The sequence below is a fragment of the Amblyomma mixtum genome, chromosome 3 (genome assembly GCF_055824585.1).
Source record: "Amblyomma mixtum isolate Tamu chromosome 3, ASM5582458v1, whole genome shotgun sequence".
Classification (NCBI taxonomy): Eukaryota; Metazoa; Arthropoda; class Arachnida; order Ixodida; family Ixodidae; genus Amblyomma; species Amblyomma mixtum.
The window spans coordinates 199,884,091-199,909,433 of record NC_143014.1 but is presented as its reverse complement, the minus strand read 5'-3'; the positions used below and the strand labels follow the sequence as shown (position 1 = coordinate 199,909,433).

At 48.7% G+C, this 25,343-nt stretch overlaps 1 protein-coding gene across 2 annotated transcripts in view; it reads right to left on the bottom strand.

The window, feature by feature from the left end:
* Positions 1–1,143: 1,143 nt before the first annotated feature.
* LOC149353272 (nose resistant to fluoxetine protein 6-like) overlaps positions 1,144–25,343 on the bottom strand; it is a 76,020-nt gene continuing 51,820 nt past the window's right edge. For both annotated transcript variants that reach the window (XM_089582439.1, XM_089582441.1), the window contains 6 exons: positions 24,580–24,745; positions 14,357–14,436; positions 13,470–13,592; positions 11,253–11,593; positions 8,612–8,754; positions 1,144–7,304 (listed from right to left, as the gene is read on the bottom strand). In XM_089582439.1, coding sequence (XP_089438565.1) covers positions 7,041–7,304; positions 8,612–8,754; positions 11,253–11,593; positions 13,470–13,592; positions 14,357–14,436; positions 24,580–24,745 — 1,117 coding nt within the window. In that variant the 3' untranslated portion in view covers positions 1,144–7,040. The remainder of the gene's footprint in view (positions 7,305–8,611; positions 8,755–11,252; positions 11,594–13,469; positions 13,593–14,356; positions 14,437–24,579; positions 24,746–25,343) is intronic.

Below are 25,343 nucleotides of genomic sequence, written 5' to 3'. Positions count from 1 at the left end.
TGACCGGCATACTGAGCCTGTCGTCTCCTTCAGGACACATTTCGGCCAGATGTTGCGCCAGCTGAAAGGAACTTGCGAAGACAGTGACTATCAACCGGACTGGTTCCCGTTATTATCTTGTTTTTCCTTGCCACCATTTAAGTTGTGTTAAGAACTGTGTTTTAGTTGTGTGGTGTTGTGTTTCGATTCAACATTGTAAATGATGCATATAGCTCTTTTCTGCATATAAACGTGTGTAATAAATACCATGCTGACAGAAAAAAGAGCCCTCGTAAGTGTTCTGCGCGTGCTCGCCTCGCAGTAAGAAAGACCTTGGTTCGATTTCTCGTACCTCCATAGCATTTTTTTTTTTTTGGGGGGGGGGGGGGGGGGGGGGGGGGAGGTTATCGTGTTACAACGCCGACAGCGCCAACACCGGCTTTTAAAGGGCAACTGAAGAGTTTTTAGAATTCGATGGTTTTAGGCGAGCCGGATGCTTGAAACTTGCAGGCAAAGCATGCGAAATCGTTTTGCGCTAGGATTTGAAATGGTGATGTAATCGCCGACTGAATGGGCATCGGTGTTCATGCTTTTCTGCAGCGCACAGCGACACGCAGAGGCCCCAGTGATGACGTCACGTACGGGGGCGCTAAGTTTCCAGTGAATAAGCGGTTGTTTCAAGGATGAAAAAGAATGCCGTCGGAGGTGAAGCTCATGAAGCATTGTTTGGCGGCATCGGAAGACGCATGGCAGCATGCAGACGAAGGCAGTGGACATCAGAAATGTAGTCAGTTATGACGTCACCACGAGTTTCCCCGCACTTCTCCAACGCAGTGAGAAGAAGCCTGAAAATCGTCGGGGTTTTAATCGGTGATTGCGTCGCCATTTTAAATGCTAGCGCAAAACTACTTTGTAGGCACAACCAAGAAGCTTCAAAGATTCGAATTCTCGAATAACCTCGAATTGTCAAAAAACCATTTCAACCTCCCTTTGACGCTGTCGCGTTAAAAATTTGTGCCCCCCACGTATGCCTTCCCATTCCCAGGTAGGTCGCGTTTATTTTTTGTGCTTTGGTGCATGCATTCTCGGTCTTACTCTTAGTGGATTGATATGTCGGTCGGGTGGACATCACTTGGTGATATTCCTTGAAAAAACGAGTGGTCATTCAGAAAGCGCAGATCAACGTTTATTGAAAAATTGAAAAAAAAAAATAGATCATGTGACTAGTGAAATGTAGCACATATAACATCAGCATGAAAAACTAAAATGTTTCGATGAAATGGATAGAAAATAAAGGCGTGCGCATTCCTTCGCGAGCTGGCCATTTAAGCTGTCATATGTACAAGCGTCGCGAACTGATTCGCATAGGGTGTAATAGTTGGAACACAAACTTCTCTAAAAAAGTTCTGCTTAATTGATCCTTGGACACAGACATCACCGCGTTGATGTGTTACTCAATTCTAAGGCTCCAGGTCAATCAGGTACACAATATTTCAAATAAGTTGCAAAGGCACACACATTAAATTACTTAGAGTATACTTGAGAAAAGTCAAACACCCTACGCGGCTGAACCACGAAACACGTTAAAAACGCGTCTTGTCTATGTGATATTAAAGCACACGCCTCGCTCACCAATCAGCATATCAAATTCACAATTCATCACGGGCTCCAATAAAAACCGTCATAAAAGTGTTTGGACCCGCGGGTGCCATCGTTACTGTTAATATCTCTTAGCAACATTTCATGAGTCTTCAAGGTGGTGGTCGTTGCTGAACGTAGCGATGGTCCTCGAGTGGGAATGCCGCAGTTTGCGTTCACATGGAGCGACGTTCGATCACGCCCTATCGGCATGCTGGGAGAACACCTACCGCAGCGACCTCCTTCAAGAATAGCGCGGTGCCTCGAGCGACACCTTAGAATGTACGAAACCGGAGAGCTGAGGCGTGCGGTTAGAGCGTGGGATGTTTGGTGGTGCTCAGGGCAAAAACAGTGCTGTACGCGCGCAATACTACCCATGATGGAAATTTATGTGTTTTAGAAGTAGTCATTTAAGACTGTTCATTTCGTTTCGTACCGTGCCGTGTAACGGTGGAGGCGCGAAATCAGCAAATCCTTAGGAGCAGAATGCGAAGGAAGCACCACCTAAATCAGCTTCGAATCGATTGGCGCAAGCTGTTCGATCGACAGTCATACAATCTGCCGTAAGCTGCTAACCTCACTTATGGAGCAATTCTGCAGCCCAAAAAGCGCAATGCTCATCCTACTAGCCCAGCTTGCGGTCGTTCTACGCGGAGGGGCGTTAAGTTAGTCATCATCTCTGTTCACGATGTTCCATGCTATGTGAGTGAAGAACTTAAAAGTGGTAGACATGATGCGGGAGCAAAAAATTATTATCATTTGCGGTCTCTTCGAGTAAACGGGAGCATATCTTAATTTACTGCAATCGAATCAGTTCAAATTATTTAATACAGGGTCTGTTCTGAAAGTAGTAGGACTGGTTTTTTCCCGGGCGGACGAGAGGTGGTCTGCGCGTGCAGAATCGTTGAAGGGGGATATTGGGAATACTGGGGAAAATCGGCAGTCGGCTCTCGGCCGTTGAAGAGAGGAGGTCGCTTGTACTGTGAACCCCTGTCGAAACGTCTCGTCACGCAGAATCGTCGAGCGTTTACTGGATCAGAGATACGCGATCAAATTTTGAGTAAATCTTGGTAAAACGGGCAAAGACACTCACAACATGATTACGCAGGCCTACGGTGACGCTTCCATGGGTAGATCAGGGGTTTTTTGAGTGGCACAAGCTTTTCCGAGAAGGTAAGGAAAGAGTGGAGGAAGACGAACGCTCCAGACGCCCTTCGACCAGCAAGACCAACGAAAATGTGTAGCGAGTGAAACATTTACTTAACATTGATCGTAGAATGAGTATCAGAATGATTGCTGATGACTTGAGCATTCCTCAAACCCAAGTTTTTGAGATCGTGACAGAAAACTTATCCATGAGAAAAGCGTGCGCGAAGTTGGTGCCTTGAGTGTTGTCAGAGGAGGAAAAGGCCAACCGGTAGGATCTTCTTCATCATGTGAATGAGGACCCCGATTTTTTGCCCAGCACAAGGCGGCAACGCTGCCTCAGCCCCCCTACAGCCTCGACTTGGCCCCGCCAGACTTTTTTCTATTCCCGAGAATAAAATCGACGCTCGAGGGGAAACATCACGGGTCGGTAGAGGTGGTTCAACAGGCCGTGACGAGGGAGCTAAACAGCATTCCGGTCCAGGCGTTCCTGGAGGCGTGCGAAAACTGTAAAACTCATTGGCAGCAGCGTGTAGGTGCGGAAGGGTGCTACCTTTAAAAATTGTAATCGTTTGTACTATTCTCTTGAATAAATTTTGTTTAAAAAAATGAGTCCTACTACTTTCAGAACAGACCATGTATTTAAAGCGTTCAAAGTACGAGAAGATCTTTATTTGGAAATTTCTTGGCGCGTCAAAAAAAAAATGCAAAAAGCAAGCGATGAAATTATGCTAAATATAGGTATATTTGGAACGATATTTCTTTTTATGCTCTGGAGGAAGTGCCTGAAGCCCCAGAGAACCCGTAACACTCGGGCGTGCTGATAGCGAGTGCGTTTTAAAAGGCCCTGAAACGTTTTGCACCCAGGGTAAGAAAAGCGCAAGACTATAGACACTGTATCACCCATCATCCTCCCGCGAAAGAATTACATCTAGCTTAAGCAGTGCCAGAGATATAGGGGATCGAAAACGACCTTCTTCATTTTGTCTTTCAACTCACACATCAAAGCGAGCCCGAAAAAAAAAAGAATTATAGGTGCTTAACCTCAGGGTACGACGAGCGATCAGCGTTAGCCGGTTTGTGAAATGATTAACACGACGATCATACCACACATGTTGCCGCTACCACTGAACTGACACTGAACAGTTACTGAACAAATACAAATAGTCGCAGTAGCGTATGAATTATTGGGTGGACTCGTGGCTGAGGGCAAGTGACCTCTACATCAAGGTCGTGGGTAGAGCCTCCGGTTGGAAGCCGGTTACCCAAGTTGGTCTTCACCAAAGGGGGGAGTCCAGTGTCAACTAGAGGGGCCGTAGGGTGGACGTGCCTGAGCAGGCACTTTGTTCATATATGCATATACCGTAGTTGCGTTTTTGTTGCCTACTTGGGATGCGAACGGGACGACGACAACAACACGATACCGAGAAAGCCAGGCTTATACAGGTAGCGATGTAATAAATATTGCAGACCGGGACTGCGCTACACCGACAAATACGTCACCAACCTCGGTTATTTCGTTCCTGCTTGCGCGCTCTCTTCCAGCGCCGTCGCCTCCACCAGTCCGTGCACGCGCGTACCTGCTTCGCTTGTTTAAATCTTGAAGGGAAACTGCATAGGTTTTAGAAATCAACGAGCTGAAGAGGGTCTAATGTGTGAAACTTGCAGGTAAAGCGTGCGAAGTCTTTTTGGGCTAGCACTTAAAATAGTGAAGTAATCGCAGATTAAGATCCGCATGCCCTTCAAGCTTCTCCGCAGCGCACAACGCCAAGTGGGGGGCGCATGATGACGTCATCAAAGGGATCGGTACATTTCCAACGCACAAACGCCTACCTTGAAGGAAAAAATACCAACGCCACCGAAGGCGAACCCTGCCGAGAGTTGCTTGGCAGCGTCTAACGAGTCAGGGCAGAGTGTGGCTGACGACAGCGGTAATTTGAAATCATACCTGACCTGACGTCACTCTCAGTTTCCCTGCACTCCTCCGGTGCATTGAGAAGAAGCGCAAAATTCAATGGTCGATTACGTTACTATTTTAAATGCTAGTGCAAAAAAAACTTGGCATGCTTTACCTACAGCCTATATAGATTTCAATCCTTGAATATCGCGGAATCCTCAAAAAAGTGCTGCAGTTGTGCTTTAAAGGTTGCGGCGTTTCATGGCGAGCGAATGACAGTCCCTCTGCCCTGACGCCACGCGAGCTGCACGGAGTCGTAAGGCAGGATTCGCGCGAGAAACAGGCAACAGACGTCGCTACAAGCCGCGGGAATGAGAACATTTAAAAATTACATGCGCATTAGCAGGTCGCTTTTGAGGATTTAAACGGGGCATGAACGCCCAATTACTCTACAGAATGCATGTATTTTATAGCCGCTTTCAAAACCATTTCGTGGGCGCTAATCTTGAACTAATTGCGTGAACAAATAGGGCGCGTCATGTGCAACTGCCAGTAGGCATTCACTACCAGAGGCGAAATGTTTAAATAGAGGTAGTCTTGCCAGGGCTGTTTCGAAATTTGTGCGAATGGAAAACACTTTCGCAGCTGAAGCATCATCGTTATTTGTAGTTTCTTTTGACACTAACTTTCCAGCTGCAGCTTTCTGCGTACCACCTAGTAGTAGTCGATTTCCAATTCATCAATTTTAAGCAAGTTATTACATAAACACGTCTTCAAAAAAATGTCCCTGCATGTTTGCGCTCGGCAACCGCCGTCTACGCTGCTTCATTGTCTTACCACAACTTCTGGTATTTTTTGAGCACTGATGCCTCTGGATCCGCCTGGATCGCGCGAAAATCTGTTCCATACACATACATCTCTAAAACGCCTCGATAACTTGAAAGAAAGCGTGGTGACTTGGAAGGCGATCGAACCAGCGACGCCGCGATGGAGAATCCGATGTCTTTACCACTACGTGACGGCCACTTTAATTTTCGTTTTTTTTTTGGGCCGCACCATGATGCAAAGGAAAAACGTTCAACTCTTCACTTCACTATGTTCACATGCTAAGACACAAAGAAAGTATGTGTGTCTTCCCGTATGAAAAGAGCGCACAAATGAAAGGTGATCAAGAACGAACCGGTCCCATTTAATGCGCTGTTAAACATTAAGTTCGCGCATCATCGTACAGGATAAGAAGCCGTTTTTAAGCAAGTCAAAGTGGAATCGGTACCAAATAACTTGAAACGAGCAAAACAATGCTTCACTTGCGCTCCCCATCTGACTGCGCCTTGCGCGGACCTGCACCATCCCGAACTCGCTTTCCCAAGTGCTTTGTTTTCGAACTTTCGCAATCGCTTTCATAGTGTCGTTCGCAAACGGGGAACTAAACGCATCGCCAGCTACTGGGCCCTGACCGCCCTGACATCCTCAGCTGAAACACCTTGCAAGCCGAACGCCGAGCGCGAACGCCGACTCCTAGAGCCGACAGCTGTAACGAAGCCTGTCGCTAACGGGACGCCGCGCGCGAAGCCAAGCAGCGTGAACGCCTACGAGCCGTGCGAAGCGGCGAACCGCGAGTTCCAGAACCGTCATACGAACGGCCTTTTCGGCTTCGTTTGCATATGGTGCGCGAGCGAGTCTGATTTCCGGGCGATTTGAGCAGTCTGTCTGTGCTTGCAGTGCTGTGTCTCTGAGAGACATATCCAGGTCGCTAGTCCCCTGACGAGATTAAAATTGCCAACTTCTTTGAAAGAAGAATTAATATCAATTTCATTCCGAGCCTTTGGCTGGTGCTTGGTGCGGACACCACAAAGTTTAAAGACCTATCGTTGCTCTCACTAAAGCTTTAGCATGCCACATACGGACGGGAGTGCCTCGTGTTAGTCGGCAGCAACCGATGCCTTACCAAAGTTTATCCTTAAAATTCCGTCCTCTACAGCAGAGTGCCCTATGTTCAACAAGGTTGCGTTCTTTCTTGCCGACCACTAAGTACAACTGTCGCCAAACTACCTCTGGTATGTGCCATGTGCCTGTTCAGAATATCCAAGGCGTCTATTCGTGAAATCATTGCCTCCTGCCGAAATCGGGGTATCGAGCGTTTACGTGCACTCTTCATACAAGTGTTTGTAGGGACTGTTGCCAAGGGGAGCTAGCGCCGGAGCTTCGACGTTGGCCTCGTAGCATCCGCTTCACTTATAAGTAAAGTTCTGCGCCGGACACGAGTTCGAGGCTAGAGGAAGCGGCTGTCATCTGCCCAGTCTTCGGCGCAGTGGTGCAGACTTCCGTGCGAATGCACATGCAGCTGGCGGTCTGCCGAGTTCACGCGGTGGGGAAGTCTCTAGAGGTGAGTGGACCTTGGCCCTTGGCCGTGCAGTCCCTCGGATCCGCTGGCCTCCTTGGGCGGTTTTTCGTTGACCGCTATGTGGACGGCCTGGTTGCTGGTGGCGCGGCGCTGAGCGGGCGGTTCTTCGGCCAGCAGCAGTCTTCCCGCTACGGCCGAGGTCGCCATGGTCAGGAACTGCGTGCTGGGCGCCTCGAAGAGCAGGTGGAACACGTAGGCGCCACTGTACGACAGCACCGTCACCACGATGAACTCGCACATCTGCGTCGTGGGAGAAGCACTCCCGTTATCAAGGGCGGATTTTTACACCAAAAGACCGCAAGAGCAATTCTCGCCTGGTATACATTCTCGCTGCTGCTTGCGTAGAAGCGCAAGGGCTATGCTGCGGGGCAAGGGTTTACACGGGGTATTCAGGTTAGGAGCAATGTGTTGAATGAACCATATACATTTTAAAGCTTTTCGTGTACATTTCAATTTCATCATAATGCCCCAGAAAATATGTGTGGTCTGGAGACTTTGCCAGGCTCAAAGCCTCTAGCCTTCCCTACGCGTTTTCCTGTATATGTACGCAGAAATGAAACCGACAAAACATCACAGCATCAAAATAAACAGAAAAAACTATTTACTGGCGGCAAAGAACTTGCGTCCGAGCTCCTAGACTTTTTTTGTGCCTAGCTAGTTTCCTCGATCACTAAAATGCGTGCTGTCTAATGTAATGCAAGCAGGTGCAAGACAAACACTCTAACCTGTATACGTATACATTTGGCAGTAACAGATTGTTTCCATTTGTCGCAAAATTTTGTCAAACATTGTCTACCGCATGAATCTTGTCGCCATATGCTATCTTCGTTTTCAGTGTTTCGAACACCGCGATAGGAAGAGCATCGCTTTCGTGTAACTGCCGTTGAGTACGTCGCAATAATTACGAAGCGAGATTCTCTAAAAAAATGTCATAGGAACTGCATTATGATAATCGAGCGGCCAGCTTTTCTAACAGGGCCAGCGCATACACGGAAAAAAATTAAGACAGCATGGGCGCTTATTAAGAGCTTGTTGACCTCTGCATGCATGAAAGAAGCAGTTTATAAGCTTGCAGAAGGCGTGTCAACAGTACGCTCAGAATGTTCATCGAAATCCCTTTCATCTTTCGTTTGCCGTGCACCGATATTTGCTAATTTCCGATATCACTTCGGCTTTGGGAACGCATTAGGTCGACGCTGCGCACGCTGCGCAAAAGACTATCATAGACCCTGTCGAGACAGTAGGTGTTGCGCAATTGCTCACGACGCTGTCAAGTCACTATGTCTCGCGCACCAAAGCGGTTTTACAGGACCAGTGACCTTCGTTGCTCCCGCGCCGTGACTTACCAACGGAACTCTCCGAAAAATTGTGGCTTCACTTTATTTATGCGCATATTTCTTTGTGCCCAATACGTGCACGCGAAGATGGTCTCAGAGCACGGTGGAGCTGAGAAGTAGAGCAAATGGCCCTGGACGGGTCGCGAGCAGCCGCCGGGCAGGAGTGCGCAAAAAATGCGTTGGCGAGAAGCTAGGCAAGGGGACACTGACCTGTATGAAGTGGCTGCTGTAGAGGCGCTCCCGAATGCTTCCAAAGCGCACGAACAGTACCAGGATGTGCAGCAGGTAAGCGCTGAACGACAGCCGGCTGAGTGCCACGAACGGGCCCCAAGACAGGAATCGTGAAGGGATGCCTGCGTCGTGTGTGCGAGCGTTACGACTGCAGCTTTGGGTGAATCGCGGAGGGGCGATGCAGAAACGTGGAGATAAGGTTTAGCCCTTTTTTGGAAGGCCTGGCCTATATGCCTCAAAAAGCGAATTTCCATGTAGTGGCCAGATGATTGTTTTAGTAGTAGTAGTAGTAGTATTAGTAGTAGTAGTAGTAGTAGTAGTAGTAGTAGTAGTAGTAGTAGTAGTAGTAGTAGTAGTAGTAGTAGTAGTAGTAGTAGTAGTAGCGAATTTGCATGTAGTGGCCAGATGATTGTTGTAGTAGTAGTAGTAGTAGTGGATAGTAGTAGTAGTTAGTAGTAGTAAACTTCATTTGGGGCAAAATTGTGAAGTTTTTCCTGGGTGAGAAGGCTAAAGGCAGTTACCCGCCTCCAACCCACCGTTGACAGCAGTGCCAACTACTTAAAGAATTCAATCGAAAGCACTTCTATTGCAGTACATCAAAGTTTCCTAACCTAATTGCATATCCAATGTATAGGAAACATGCATGTAAGTACAGTTACATCAAAAGCCCAATAAAGAAAATATCAGGAGGATTATATTCATTTTAATGCAAATTACAGAAAGGAATGAACCCGTGAAGTAAGAAATAATTGGAAATACCCCTAAATGCACTTTTACAAGCGTGATGAATCACTTGTCTATGCACAAAAGGTCATCCCCATGGCAAACAAAATTTTACACCTATTCCTCCGTAAGGTAAATATGTTTCAGATGTTTGTGATGGGTTGGCCGCAAGTAATTCAAATACGAATGGATACCCATTCAGTATAGACTGTGTATTTGTGTGCATAACTTCTGATGTACATAGATCGTATTTGAAATTTTATTGAAAATTTCCTCAGCGACGGCTACCTCGCCGGCTGATTGCTTAGCGCCACTAAGGAGCTCGCTAACTTGCGTAGAAACAGCAAAGTTTACGGAAGATTTAGATTTTGACTGCATCTTATTGTGATCATGCAAGGTCCGAAAGAGTGCATTTGTTACGCCACCGCAGTATCCTGACCTAGCGTTTCCTTTCTTTTTTTTATGGTTTCGAGCATTCTCCGACACAAGGGAAGATTACTTCGCGAAAACAAATATCTTAAGAGGTGGAGAACTTTTCCACGTAATAGTTCTTTTTTTTATAGGGGAAAGAGGTACGACAAATTAGTTCAATGTGTTGAAATAGACGGACGTTCGGCAACGACAACTTGTGTCGAAACTCTGCCTCAGGTAGGCGTCATTTCCGTCAGTACTTAGCGACCTTTTATTTCACATGCAAGAGCACAGAAGATATGATATGATATGATATGATATATAAAGAATATCTCAGGTAACATGAGCCGAGAGCTAAAAAGAAAATGCGTATTACGAGTGTGAAACAGTGTATTGTAGGCGATGGCTTATATATATTATCACGTATTGTGCACGTATTGTCCCGAATTTTAGGCAATCACGGGCAACTTTTACACAGCGCTAATCTAATTATTGCCCAAGATTGTTAGTGATCACTTAAACTTCTGGAGGTAAAGGAAAAGTCACCGTTAGTAAGTTAGAGTTGAAAAAAAAACCCACTTGGCGCTAGTATATGTGCCTGTGCCTTTACTTTGAACACATTTCGCTTTCGACACAAAAAGACTGAAAGCTGGTGGCTTATTTTGGTGGTTTACGAACTTTCCGCGCGTCTCCAATGGCATAAAACTTCAAATTATCACGAATCAATAATTAGATTAGCCTGCATTAGAATGATTGCTGTCGCTGTAGGCTACCATGAGCAATTCAACTTGAGTTTTTGCTCTTACATGCGCCAATCTTTTTAACCCGTCGATGATGCATTTGCCTTTGACACCTAGTGTAACGTGTCGCTTCGAAAGTCAGAAGAGGCAGAGGGACGTACGCTGCGTGATCATGAATCACCAGCAACTCGCACAGTTTTCTGTTCTTCTTGCCTCTCCTTTGTCATTGCCATTTTACTTTTAGTTCACATTTCGCGCTGTAATAATTCCACTCGTGGCATAAATGCACCAGAATTCTACGCGTCTGTTTCCTGTATTGTATCGTTCGGCAACGCCACTGGTTTTACATGAGGCCCAGCGGCCGCAGCGGTTTCGGGCACCGTTCGGGCACACGATGAAAGATACGTGAAGTGGCATCGCCGTCATTCGCCAAACACTCATCGCTCTCATAGGCGCTTTATTGGGTGTAAGCCTCCGGCGAAAGCAGCAGTGCTCATCGATCCGGCTATGCGAATAGGTATCGCCACGCAGCTAACCACTCTACCGGCGCCAAACGTAGGGGTCCAACCCACGAACTGAAGATTAAGAGTCTCGTACTGTACCGCTAAGCTCTCAACTGGCACCTGTGGAATGATTAGCCGTGTGGCAATACGTAAGAGCATGAGCGGCGAAAATCGCCTCTGCGCATGCTGTCAGTGCGGAAAGCGGAAAGCGTAAACCGCAAACGCGAACGCGGCGTGCCGTACCTTTTCGGTCGGTGCAGACAACGTAGGCGACCCAGGTGACGAGCAGCCCCCAGGCTGTCTTGTGGAGCGAGGCGTATAGGGCCGCCACGGCGGGTCCGGGCAGAAGGCCCTTGTGCCACTGCTCGACGCCCAGGAGCACCGCGAGGCCGCAGCCCGAGGCCGCGGCCCAGCCGGCGGCGCGCCACGCCCCGCGGCCGCACCGCGGCTCGGACCCTTTGGCGCCGCCGTCCTCCTTGGGGGCTCTTGAGCGGAGCATGTAGGCCAACAGCAGACCCAGTGAGAAGGCGCCCGCATGCGAGAAGGGCCGCTTGAACACTTCCGTGTGCGTGCGGCGGGATTTCCTGCACGGAGGAGACACGGGGCACATTGCTGTTCGCTGCGCGCTTGCAAGCGGGCATCCAGACTTCTCGGCATCACGACCGAGCCCCGCAGGCCTCTGGTGGAAAACTCTTCCACACCGGTCGCACTCGCGCAATGGATAGGGTCCTTAGATGATGAAGTATAACACACTATACGCTTCTCGCATGAATTAATAAGACACTTGTGGGACGTCAAAATTTTTTCCTCGCCTACAGCTTACGCAAATAGCGCTACTGGTACAGGTGAGATTATTGCAATCATCAGCGGTAAGCGCCGGACGGAGAATGGGTTACAGTATGGAACCTTGCCGCGCCGCGTTGAATCACTAATCACTGTGACTGCCAAGAAAGAGTTCTTTGTTGCTTGAAAGATGAAAAAAAAGTGTCTTGGAGCGAAGTATACTCGCAGAACACTTGCCGGCAACTGGTCAGGGTCAGAGCGCGGAAGGTTAAGGCGGATTAACGGGATGTGGAGCCGTGCGAAGAACCGCCGCAAGCCAGCGTAAACACCTGATTTTGTACGCATTTGTCAAATGTCAGATGCCATTCGAAGACAGAGCTGAGGGGACGAAGAGGTGCCAGCTGGCGAAATCGAGTTGAAAAAAAAAAAAGGAAGCAAAGGCGATGATAATGCATGCAACTGCGACAGTGTTACACATCGATTCACCTTACGTGTACCGTTTCACGCATTCTGTTGGCAAATTGAAATGCGTTAAATCTTCCTTCAGCTTGCAAGGGACAGTGTTAACGTACGTTTTGACCTCGTTATGACAAGTGTGTGGGCGAGAGACACGCAACGTCTGCAATCCAGGTCCATGTGGTCGCGAGGAACTTCGATGGTCCTGCTGTGAATCGTTTCATGGGGCAGCTGCAAAGCACACTTCTCGTTCAACTACAGCAATGGACATGTTATGGGAACAGGAATAAATAGTTTTGATGACGTTGAATTCAATAAAACAGAAACAAAGGAGTATTAGGACTGCCCACTCGTTTCCGTTATGAAGATGCTAGCACTGGGAAGAGGAATTGCAACACGAGTTCTATTCACATTTCTCATCTTTCAGGCCAATTCTCAGCCGTTTGCGAAGATAGAGCTCAATTAACTGAGCTTGTATGCAGCACGAAAATAATGTGAGCATGCAACCAGTCACCATGTATGATAGCAGTGCCATTACGGAATGTCAGGTATAAACAACTGTACTATGTCTCACTGAAACTTGGCAGTGTCGCGGAAGGAACAACTTTCTCCAGGATGTCAGGGGCCGAATTCTTCATGACGCTCGCACACGAAAACAGTCCTTAGTTTAATGTGGCTGGGTTGTTGGGCGCTGAGCTATCACAAGTACCGAGAACATCGACTGCGAGGAAGTTGCGATCCATTATTTCGTGCGAACGCTTTTGAGAGTTGGGCTCCTGGTCTGACGATAGCAGCTGTGATTTACACAGGAGCACAAATTTTAGAGAGACAGGGCAGCACAGCCAGCCTGTCTTCCTCAACTGCTTGCACGGCCGGTAGTTGAGGCTGATAACGAATGAACAACGTGGTCAAGAACAGGAAAACCAAGCACAGGTTTTAACACTGACGTCACGACTTCGCAGTCACTGCCCGTCCATGACTACGCCATTACTCCTCTGTTGTTTGCGCTGTTTTGCTGAGTGCACACAATATAAGACAAGCGCAAGGGAGAGAGCGAGAAGGAAGGCGCAATTTTCTGCCGTCTGGATCCACTGTTTGTCTCACATATCAATACCAAGTGGCCGTGCTGCAGGTATTGTTAAATCGTGCGGCCGGTCACCGGCTACAGCGATGGCGCCTGAGGGGTTCCCTTGAACCGGGTCTCGGAGTTCGTGCACGTACATGACGTCTTCCGCGAAGTAGATGGTGACAGGGTAGAGGTCACTGTAGAGTGTCTGCAGTGCGATGTACACGCTGCATGCCAGGACCATGGCCAGCGTCAGCGCCAAACCCGCCTTGGGCCACCTGCAACACGCACCCGTGTGTCCAGTCAGGTTTTACACACTTGGTCCCAAGATAGCTGTGGACAGTTTCTGTCGGTCCACAGTTGAAGCTGCGAGTCCGATCTGTAGCTTCCAGATCTGCGTTGTTGGCTTGCAGCATACAAATACCGGGGGTTCCAAATGATTCGACTCAAATTTCTATCTCAAAAGCCTTGAGAGATACTTCGGTGTGGTCTGTGAACCTGTATTGCGGGGCAAGGCGGGCTTTTGCAAACATTAAAATTTTAAAAAGTGGATTCACTTGCGATCTTGGCAGCTTTTAACTAAGCAAAATATTATTTGCCCTGAATCCAAAAATTAAAAAGCTGGTTAATTCTTCGTTTATTTGCAGTCCACTTAAACAATGTCTTTGGCTTGCCGTAAAATCTGCCAGCACAGACCGTATCGACGTATCTTCCTCGGCTTTTCAAAGAAATATTCTATATCGAATAATTTGAAACAACTTCCAGAAGTGATAGCCTCGCGCTCGAAGCGTACACTGCAGAGTCATAGAAGATTTCCTTCGAGCTAAGCAGGCAGAAAAAAGAGCATTCTCGAGCAACTCGGCCACTGCATATTTATTCAGATCACCAAGCAGTTTCCTTAAAATCCACAGACTGCTATCATTGCACTTGGTTAGTGTTTCCGCTGTTGCTCGCACTTGGCTTGAATGTGCGACGCATGGCGGTAGCATGGCAGCGAGCACGCTTCCGTCTAGCCGCACTTTAAACTGAAAGGTTCGCTCACCTGACGAGGAGGACAACCGCCGGCGTGAAACCCACCAGCAGCTGCAGATCCGCCGCGTAGAACCACAGATGAGGGAGACACTGCGCGCGAACAGAGCCGCCCAGCGGGCACGCGTCAGAGTGGGCCCAAAATGAACGCCTGTATATAAAATTACGAGGAATACGAGAGCCGGCTGGCTGGAGCATGCAGTCCAGCCGCCCCCGAGGCTCTCTTAAACGTGATGAAGGTTGCGAAAATGGACTCGACCAGAAACGCTGGATATTCCAAATGGATAAATTTTAAGGAAATCTGCCAAGGGCTTCACTGAAGTTAACCCATATACTACATATATTCACACTGCTCAACAACGGCTTGACTATGGCTACCAGTGGTGACTCGATAATTCGATGTTCCAGGATACCAGTACCACTGGTGACCCCTAAGTTTGATGCGTCTAATTTCTTAGCCGGTAAGAGGCGGCCTATTAGGCTCTAGTTGTAGCAGTGAGTACCACCCCGTGGCTGCTTCCTTTGCTTTACTCGAGGCTGCTACGCTCAGCTTCCTTTGAAGAGGAAGCGGTCCTAAATCAATGTTGCTCGTTTCTCAGAGCGGTGCGTTGGCGCAAGCAATGATACTGCGACGCCTGCGCAATTCCTTGTCTCAGTCACGAGCACAGCCCAATATTTTGTGGTTTATTTTGTTGCGTGAATCCTCACTTTCACTGCCTCTTATAGTGGTTCGCTTACCCATTCTTCACCCACTGTTCGGGTTCGCTGGAAGCGAAGCAAGGGCAACTATAGGTACTTGCTCCATCGTGCATTAGCCTCTGGTCATGTATGACCCCCATAAGCTAGGGACGCTAGTTTCGTTCTATCAGTCAGTGCTTGATATTAGTCTCCAACTTCTGCAGACCATAACGGCTGTTCTAATTGTTTTGGAAGTTTCATAGAAGCAATCGAAATTACAAGGTCTGCCTCCCTCCGCTATCTTGGTCAGAACCTGGGACAGTTTGCAGCATGGGCTTTTATATTAGAGGACATACGAAACCGCGCGACTTTGTTGTTTGCAAATGTTATCTGGCGATAGCCGCGGAAAGGAAATGGCGTATGCACGGCTGTGTAGTTGAACTGTTAAAGAAAACGGTATTTATATCGGCAGAGTTAGCTTTTCGTTTTCATTTAGCTTTACGCGCTTTTCTTGATCACAACGAAATAAATCGATCTCTAATGCGCGGCTCATTTTAAGGCTGAAAAATTTTTTTTTCCCCAGTGGATATACTTACCCCTGGCGAACTACAACATGTGTGCGGTGGCTATGTTTCGCCTTTGAGTTCATTAAAAACTCATCAGCAAGACCTGTTGAGAGGAATATTATCTGCATGTGGTGGTGGAAAGCTTCAGAATGCAGAATCGCGCAGCATCGCTTCTGGTGTCCTAACACGCTGCGCGCACGGATCCCGCAAGGTCTCAGCGCTAGTGCAGCGTTCCATATCAAAGCATGCGCCACCGCGCAGCCTACAGCGGGCGGGGCGGCATCAATCGTTGATGGATGCGTTGCGCGCTGCCGCCTCCAGCGCTGCACGCAAGCTCACGATCTCTCGCAAGGTCACTCGCCGGCAAGAAGTGCTGCCGCAGCAGTGCGGTGATTCGAAAAAACCATCAGCGGCCATGCCCTCCTTCGGTGACGTTGCCGCTGTCATCGCCCCGCAAACATTGGAACCACTGGAACAAGGACGTGCAGAGGCCCGGAGCGAAGCACGCGCTTCTTAATCTTGCTAGTTTCGTGTTTCAAAAATTTTACGGTGCGTGCGCAGAGGCTGCGCCACCGCCAGAAAAAAAAAATAGGAGGACGCTTAAACTTAGCCCTAATAGTAGACGCGGTAGCGTCTTCTCCTCCTTTTTTTTTCTTTTTATTCCTCTCCTTTCTCATTTCTCACCGATTACCAATCCACAATCCCATTATCGATCACGATCATGGGTTGCCAAACAGCAATTACTATATGGGTTACACTGCACGACACACTACGTCACTGGATATTCATATGCATACACAATTTGTTTCAGTACAGTGAAGCACAATAACACCGCCTTGTCATTACACGGAATTTCTGACACCTAATTAACACATATATATATATATATAATGTATATCCCAAGCACACGTTACTAAGTCACACACACAACAACGCGTACAATAGTTTCCCCTCTCACACACTCGAACTAACGACCCTTCGTAGCCTGTAACCATTTCGGGCTACTGTATTTATAGGGGTGCAACTATGCTACACCAATCGTTGTAGTCGCTTAATTGTTAATGGCCATTTTTCCAACAACTTGCCAATCCGCTCTTCTGTGAGGCAAGGCTGCCCGATGTCCCCGCTGCTATTTACCCTTTATCTGGAGCCGTTATGTTTGAGTGTTCGGTGTAACAGTAATATTCATGGCTTCTCTGTTTTGGTTAATGAAGTCAAAGTGCTTGCATATGCTGGCGATTTTGCTTTTTTTTTTGCATTGACAAGCACAGTATCGATAAAGCTGTATTCACAATAGATCAATATGGCACCGTCTCTGGCGCTCAGATGAATCGCTCTAAACGTTCGAGCCTGTGGTTTGGTTCAATGGGCTCAACGCCTCTCCGTTATGCCTGAATAGAATGGTCGTGTGTACCCCCAAATATCTTGGCGTTCCACTTGATGCATTCAAGTCACGTGCACTTTACTAGAAGGAGCGAGCTCCAGCCATTGAGCGTTATGCTTAAAGCTTTGTCCCACATCATCTTTCGATTTTTGGTCGTGCTCAGGCCAACACTTTTCTGGTAACAAAAATTTAATATGTACTCCCGGATTTGCACTGCGCCAGACATTATATCCAGCGTTTTCATCGAATATTGGCGACTTTTATTGGAGCATCCACTTTCGAGCCGACGTGACGTGATAATCTTTGCAGGCCTGCTCATGCAGGAGGGTTGGTTTTAGTTCACGTGAGACAGTTGCCCGTTTCTTCTTTTTTCGTGACTGTTCTCATAGATTATCAGAGCATTCTTGCAAGTTTATTTTAATGACCCTGTTTAAAAACTTATTGGTTTGTTCAAATTTTACTGAGCGGCCCTTTTTACTAGGCTTTATGCCGGAAGTTTGTGCATCTGTGGGGTTTTTGGTAGTTGGATTTTCTAACGAGCACTTATACTCTGTTTCGCGTAAAATAATACACAGAGATTAGATAACGATGCTCTTTCCGTCGCCATTGTATTATTCTGTGTACTTTGAGTTCAAGGGTCCTGATACGATAAAGCGAGTACTCCAAATGCCTATTCCTCTTTGCAACAAAACATTTTTCTCTAAATTTCACGCCGAATCTCTACCTGTTAACACGTGGCTCCATAGGAAGAACATTTTTGCGCCTTCTGTTACTGTCGTCTTTGCAATGTACGTGAAACCACTGTACACTGTTTTATTAACTGCAAGGGTGCGATTTTGTTTTGGAATGTGCTGCAAAGGACACTAAAGAAGGATTTCGTTTTAAATTCCCACAGTGTACGTTACCTTCTGGCCACTCAACCTGATTATGAACCCTATGACATCTTTTTCCTAATTGCACTTCATATCCCGTGGAAAGCACGCATGTTAGACCGCAACGCTGAATCTCTTGTTTCGTCCAGAACCCATTATAGCTGAATGATGCTCCAACTCGGCGACATTTATTATGAAAGAGACTTTCTACCGGGCTGGTTTCCGCTGTTGATGCGACGTCTGTCGTTACCGCCCTTTTAGGCATATTGTCTTCTGTCAAGTTAGTGCAGTGGAGCCACTAGCTGAGCGCTTTGTAAATAATTTGTATATAGCACTTTCTGTACATACATAACCTCGTATACCAAATACCATCTCAGAAAAAAAAATCTTTCGTGGCCTATCCGTTGCGTGACCGCCTAGCACGCAGAGGGCCTGGGTTCGAACCCTAATGGCGGCTATTTTCCTTTATGATTTACTTCTATATTCTGAGATTTTTTTCCGACTGACGCAGGACGACGGCCGACGCCGGGTTTTCAGAAGAACGAGCTCCTTACGCTATCGCCAAAACAGAACAAAAAAAGTTAGTCGTGCTTGCATTGGTAATGGCCATTTCCTTTCACTGGTGTAGAGATGGGCGCGTGCGAAAGGGGATGAGCAGTTTACAAAAAAACTTTACTCAGGGAAGCTACCTGCACTCTTCTGCAGAAACCGGCAGATGAGCTTCGCAGACGGGGCGGAAACGTTGAGAAAGTGTGCACGAACGATGCGAACGAGAGCGCGCGGACGCTGATTACGTGCTTCCCACGCAGAGAGAAAGTATAAACGAGCGAGTAAGCATCACCGCGTTGTTAGTGGTGTTAGTAACTCAGGTCGTTTCTGAGGAATGGGTGAGTGCCGATCCCATCTATGTAACAGGCACCCGGAACTCGTCGTAGCTGCAAACTTTCACGTTCGCGAGACACTGCGGTGTAGGCTTCTTTGCGCTGCGTATATGTTCGGCGACGATCTCTTACCCCTCTCAATAGTCGGACGCATGCCTGGGCGTGTAACAGTCCCATACCTACAGTATATCATTCTATAGTGAGAGTGCCCACACCTACAGGGCGTACAACCACCCATCTCTAACCCGACCTACGCCAACTGGGGGGGGGGGGGGGGGGGGCCTGACAAGCTGGAACCCGAGGGAACAGCTTTGGCTGATCCAACGGGTGAGGGCAATCGGGGCAGCCTACAGTGACCTGGACTGAGGGCAACCTGCAGACCAGGCTTCAGGAACCTATGGAATCAAAAAGGTGATTTCATCATCATCATCATAATCGGCAACGAGGGAATGCAACGTCGGGATGCTCACTCTGCGGCGGCGACAAGGAGTTGCGGTGTGCTGCACGGTATTGCGGTCGAGCGTGCCCCCAACCGTTTACGCTTTCCCGAAAGGCGTCGGGCGGACGCGCGCACGGCGGCGCGTTCGCGGTCAAGGGCGGAAGGGCCTCGTCGCCGGGCTCCGGAGTCTGGCGTAACGCGCGCCGTTCGCTTGTCTGTCTGTTTGCTTTTCCCTTCGCCGATGGCCCCGCAACGCTCGCTCTCGTTTCGTCCGAGCTGGCCGAGAACGCGTTGGCTATCGGGCTCGGCATCGGCCTAACATCGACGCCCCCGCCCCCTCTTTTACATTGCAGCCTGCGCTGAAATGCTTCCCAGGCAATCAAAAGAGATCTGCGGCACCCCACACGCTTCCGACGGCACCAACGCCCGGCCGCCCGAGTCTGTCTTAATCAAAAGACCGAGCTTGGAACGTTCGCTTGCACCATCGCTTACGGGAGGTCGCCGGACGTTTTATTGCATGCAGTTTGGTGTGTCCTGTCAGCCCCACAGCGATAATAAGCTGCCGCGTTGTTAGCTCGGAATGAGCTGATAATATTTATTTACAACAGCGAAAAGAAGAGCACCTGCGGCTTGCCTAGCGCGCTCAAGCACTACGCTTTCAGAGCAGGGGAATCGACATCTGACAGCAACTAGTGGTTTCCAGACAATGCTAGCGCTCATGTGCGATTATGATGACACAAGCCACTCAGCCGCGAGGGTTGTCCAAAGCATGCCGTCGTATATCGCTTTCTTTACTCAGCAGCGCACCGCTCGTGCTCTGGTATGATCTTGCCATGGTCATGACATGACAAACCTGGCATGAGGGTTTGTGCATACAGCGCACAAAGGCCGTCAAACATTTTTCTTCGTTTGCTTAGTTACGGTGAGGCAAGCGGCACAGCCAGATATTGTTGCGAAAGCAACACTACGCTAGTCGCCGAGCAATTTCGCGAAGCCGAGGAAAGGCCATACTGCGCACGCGCGAGTGACGTCACATGGTGCACACTGGCGCGCCGCCGCCGTCGCTGCGCGGGTGACTCAGAGGTGCCGCCGCCGCGCTCGCCAGTTGCGCATGCACAGTAGCGGCGCATAGCTAGCGTGCCGGGGCCGCCGCCGCTTCCGCGCCCTCTCCATTGCCTCTCTCTCTGTTCTCTCTGATGTGCAGTAGCGGCGCACAGCTAGCGTTCCGGGGCCGCTGGCGTGGCGGCTGTGTGTAGTGACGCCCCTTGCCCCTCGCGCATGCGCAATATCGTCGTGCAAGAGCAGGCGAAACGGCGGGACTGTGGGCAATATAGCTCACGCAACAATATATGGCTACGCGCAGATGATGCTTTCGCAATCCTCCAGGTTTAACCAGAGCTAAACCACAGACAATTTTGGATTACAGGGGCAGTTTCATGCAACATGTGTTTCTCGAAATTTCGTCGACCCTCTCAAAGGCACACATATATGTGTTTGTAGTATCGTCTCCACGACTGTGCTTGTGCCACCTGCGCTATTGCCGAAGATAATTAATGGCTGCGCCACTGGTTGTTTCTCATGGAGTACGAAGCCAGTGCAACCCACAGCCCATGCGAGATCGGAATGGTCCGTTCATTTGGCATATAGGCACCAAGTGCTGCCAGCGGACAAGTTTCGCTGTCTTTCAGGCCCTACTATCTTTCCTTAGACAAAGCTTTCAAAACAAATAAAAAAGGGAAAAAGAAACACTCATTTAGAACAAAGATTTAGATGGGCGGGGTCAACGCATGCTCTATCCAGCGGGGAAGGGAGGGGGGGAGGGAGGCAGAGGTGCAATGGCCACTCAGCAGGGGAGAGCATTGTGTGGCAAAGTAGGACGGAACGAAAGCCAGCCTCCCCCCCGTTCTTCCTTTAAATTCAAGACGGCAAACGATCTGTTCATGTCGGTCGAGTAAGAACCCTGACACCACTCTGCCGTTGGTGACTGGATGAAGCCTGAAGCCTGCGCGTACAAACTGTCGCGCACGCCAGCTGCCGATCAGGGCGTGCCTCGATCCGGAACCGAAGGCCGTGCTGGCGAGGCGTAGTTGGGTCCGCCTGCACCGTGTTTCGCGTGATGTCGGCTGGCGTTGCATCCTTGATCCGATTGCCTCACAATTCTATTCACCAAAGTTTAATGCACCTAAATCGAACACGCGTAGCCATCTCGCCCGCAGCACAGGCCAACTGCTGGTGTAAATATGCAAATGCCTGTATATAAAACTTTCATCTGCTTCCCTGAATGCTGGTCCCTTCATAGCCTCGCCTTCCTCGTCGTCCTGCGGAGCGAACTCCAGTCCTATATGTACCTACTCACACTTTTGTTGTCCAAAACAATCTCTACAGTTGAGGGGATCGTTTTGGAACTTTCCTAGAGTTACAAATAGGCGTCATTTGCGCATCTGCGCGCTCCACGTAGACCTCTATCGCATTTAGCGTACGTTACCATGTTACTCAGCTTATTTGGCTCTTTACCTGACGGTACAACTTCCCCGTCTTGTGGCTTACGCACGTAACGTCTCCCGGGCGCTGCAATACACTGTCAGTTGCAGCTCACTTCAACCCGCGACGAACCAACCCGAGACACCATCCATCGATGGCCTCATCTTTGGCAGCCAGCGCATAAAAGGCATCATCACCGCCTCAAACTCGAACTACACCCGCAATTATCCTTCTGACCGCTGTGGCTCAGTGGTTGCGGCGTTCGGCTGCTGAGCACGAGAGCGTGATCAAATAGCCTCGTCAGCCGTTAGATGGGCGTGAGCTCACAAGGTGATGCAGGTGCCCAACCTGAATTAAAGATTACTCATAATCACTCACGCACGTACGCAAGCGCAGTTCTTCCTATTCTGACATTATACGGTGCTGTGCAGCCGCAACACTCTGAACAGTCGTGCAGCCCGTTTGAATGACGAGAGCTGCCTGTGTGATTTCGGGAATACTGCTACACCCATTCTATTTGAACACTGAGAAAAGCGGCTGGGGAAAAGTGGGGTAAAACTGTGCTTCTCCTTTATTTTTGCACGTAGATGCCGCTGGACTGAAATCGCAAACCATCCGTAGGAAACAAGAGGAAAGTCTTTCAACTGCTGCTATATCCTGCTGCAGACTTCCTAAACTGCAACCACCGAGATATCGAGTCGGACTCCCAACGGTACAGTCAGATGGCACGTGTACGTGGTGCAGCAGTTCTACTCCCATTTATAATCAAGGGCATCATCAAGGTCACCAAGATTGACTTCTCGCTATCTACCACTTATCAAATGCAAAGTGCCCTGAATTGGCGGAACACGTTGCGGGAAGGTCGGAATATTTTTCGCTCAGAACAGTCAGTTGGCACAATAACGGCAGCCACTAGGCTCTCCCTTCCCCTGTTTTTCTCCCAGTAGAATGCGCTGCCTTTCCTAGTGCATTATAGGTTGCATTAAACATATCCCCGGAGATTCTGGACATCTGCCCACCATACTGTCATCCGGCAAGTGACTACCCCTGCTTGACTGGACTCACGGGAAGTCGTCTGTGGTTATGAATAACGCGAAAGCGCCTGGAGTTGGGATGTGTTAAAAAATCGTAGTTGTTCGTGGCCGCTTCCGTGCAACATATGGGAACATACAGTGCTTCCAGTATGTTTTAAACATATTTTAGGCTGGTGCATTGCGGTGAAGCCCACTTTATTTGCCATGCATTCTTTTTGTCCAAACGTACAGCTAGCCTGCCTCACTCACTCACTCACTCACTCACTCACTCACTCACTCACTCACTCACTCACTCACTCACTCACTCACTCACTCACTCACTCACTCACTCACTCACTCACTCACTCACTCACTCACTCACTCACTCACTCACTCACTCACTCACTCACTCACTCACTCACTCACTCACTCACTCACTCACTCACTCACTCGTTTATTCATTCGTTTTGCTGCACGGAAAGACGGCGGGTCAGTCGAAGGCCAAAGTCACTCTGGCGTCGGCCCGCGCTTTAATTTGGTGGCTCGCATCCCACAAAAGGCGCGAGCGCAAATTGGCTGCTCACGAAGTGATGTTCAAGAGCTTGCCTAGACCGTCTATGCTTTGCTCTGACGACAGCAGACTGCCAACGCTCACACATACTACAACACAACCCTTTTGGCCACTTTTCAGCACCACATTCTGATTTTACTGATTTTCTGCCGTTTGCCTGGCGGCCCTTTACACGTCTCAGCTTTTATCTCTCTTATCCTTTTCATAATTCTTAACTTCGTGTTTTCTTTACTGACATGACAACACTGAATTCCGGTGACCGCGTAGCCTCTGGCAACGTACCGCCTCCTTCTTCGACTTCATACTGTTTGTGCCTCCGAAATAAAATTCAGTTGATAGTCGGCGCCCGTGTGCCTTACTGTTTCTGTCCCTTGTTTCTCACTCACTGTTTCTGTCGGCTAAGGCTACGCGAGTGAAGACGTCTAGCATCCGCTCCTCTAGAGCACGCGCCTTTCGCGGTACTCCTAGACACTTGTAAAAGTATGACACTATAACGCTTGATCACGGCCAACTGAACTTTCAGATTTTACTTCCGGATTAAACAAGTGGATTTGAGTAGACAGCTCTTGTCTGAATAATAATGTTTTCGGGGCGGGGGGGGGGGGGGGGGGGGGGCGGGTCTGCAACCACTGAGCTAGACTACTAAAATGAGTGTAGCCGTGATACAAGCGCGTAACTGCGCTCTTGCGACGCATGGTATCTGCGTGCCTCTGTATTCCAAGCCGCACCTGCATTTTCAGCCCACTGAGCACGTCCAAATACAGTTTACAATAGCTCTTTAGTCGGAAATTTTTAAATTAAATTTTTACTTATGCATTGCGCTTGAGCTACGGGGCACAGCGTATTCGACGAGTTGTACAGATTATTTTCTCTAATTATAACAACTTAAAGCAACCATTTTCAGACCAACCAGAACGCACCAAAATATTTACTCTCTTTCGAAAGTTTTTATTATATGTAATAAGAACACGCTACGTAAGCGTTGTCTAAAGCTCAACAGCATCCACCTCAGATAACGTTATTCAAGAAATATACAAATAACCGCCGATGATGCGTTACATTCAACATCATGATTTGCTGATAGTAGGGCCCATTGAACCTCGCGTTCTATGCCTTGCTTGGTGCCACTGAGCGTGTGAATATCAGCATCTTCTTCAATTTCACTTGAAATTCTATCTATGCACGCTATATGCTAAACGCCTCTCGCTTTCACAAATACTCACAAAGGAGCAGGCAATCTCATTTCAAAGCGATAACAAAATTCGGACAACAACAGAATAGTCATACTGACGATCCTTCTGGCCGTACATTTTCATTTTCTGGCCCAGAGGCAGGCGCATGCATCACTCACGGAGTCGAGGCTGTACTCCCAGTTGTTGACCAGTGCCGGTATCTTCCACCAGCGGGCCTCGCAGTTGCCGCGCAGGAGGGCGTAGTTGTCGCGCCAGATCGGTCCCGACGACACCAGGCCGAGCAACGAGAACACCAGAAGCAGGCAGAAGCACGGCACGATGACCCTGTCTCCCCACCCAGTTGCATGAAGGACAGAGCCCCGCCAGAGAGCGTCATTTTGCAGCGTAAGTGTCGCTGGATATCGCTACTCCGGAGCGAGTCACGTGTGAGCGCAAAAAGCGGCACCAATGCCCAGCTCTCTGACTCCCCTGATTCACCTCAAGGGACATATGCGCAAGTCAGAGATGTGGACCTTCAGCACATGGGTGCTTTTCCTTGATTTAATGTTAAGAGTAGTCACCTCGTCTTTAATAAAAGTAACAAAGTAGTTTCCTGACATCAGGCTTAGTTGTCACTGCTTTATTAGCCCTCACTTTTATTTATTCCAGCCTCTCGAAGCCTTCATTTAAAGGTAAAAAATCTGCAAGCCCTTCGCGCTAACGTTATGGGCCGATCATCGTTGGCTGCTCGGTCAGGCGGCTGCGCACAACCTCCGAGAAGCTTTGGACGTGATGGACCTCTGGAAGACAGGGCTGCGACTAATTCCTGTGATATAGTATTGTGGCTATCAGCGTTTCCGAGAGATGAGAAACTTGCAGCGTGTCTTCCTGAACCGGACGGATATGCCCAAATAGAGAGATTCAGCGTAGCGCGATCCACGAA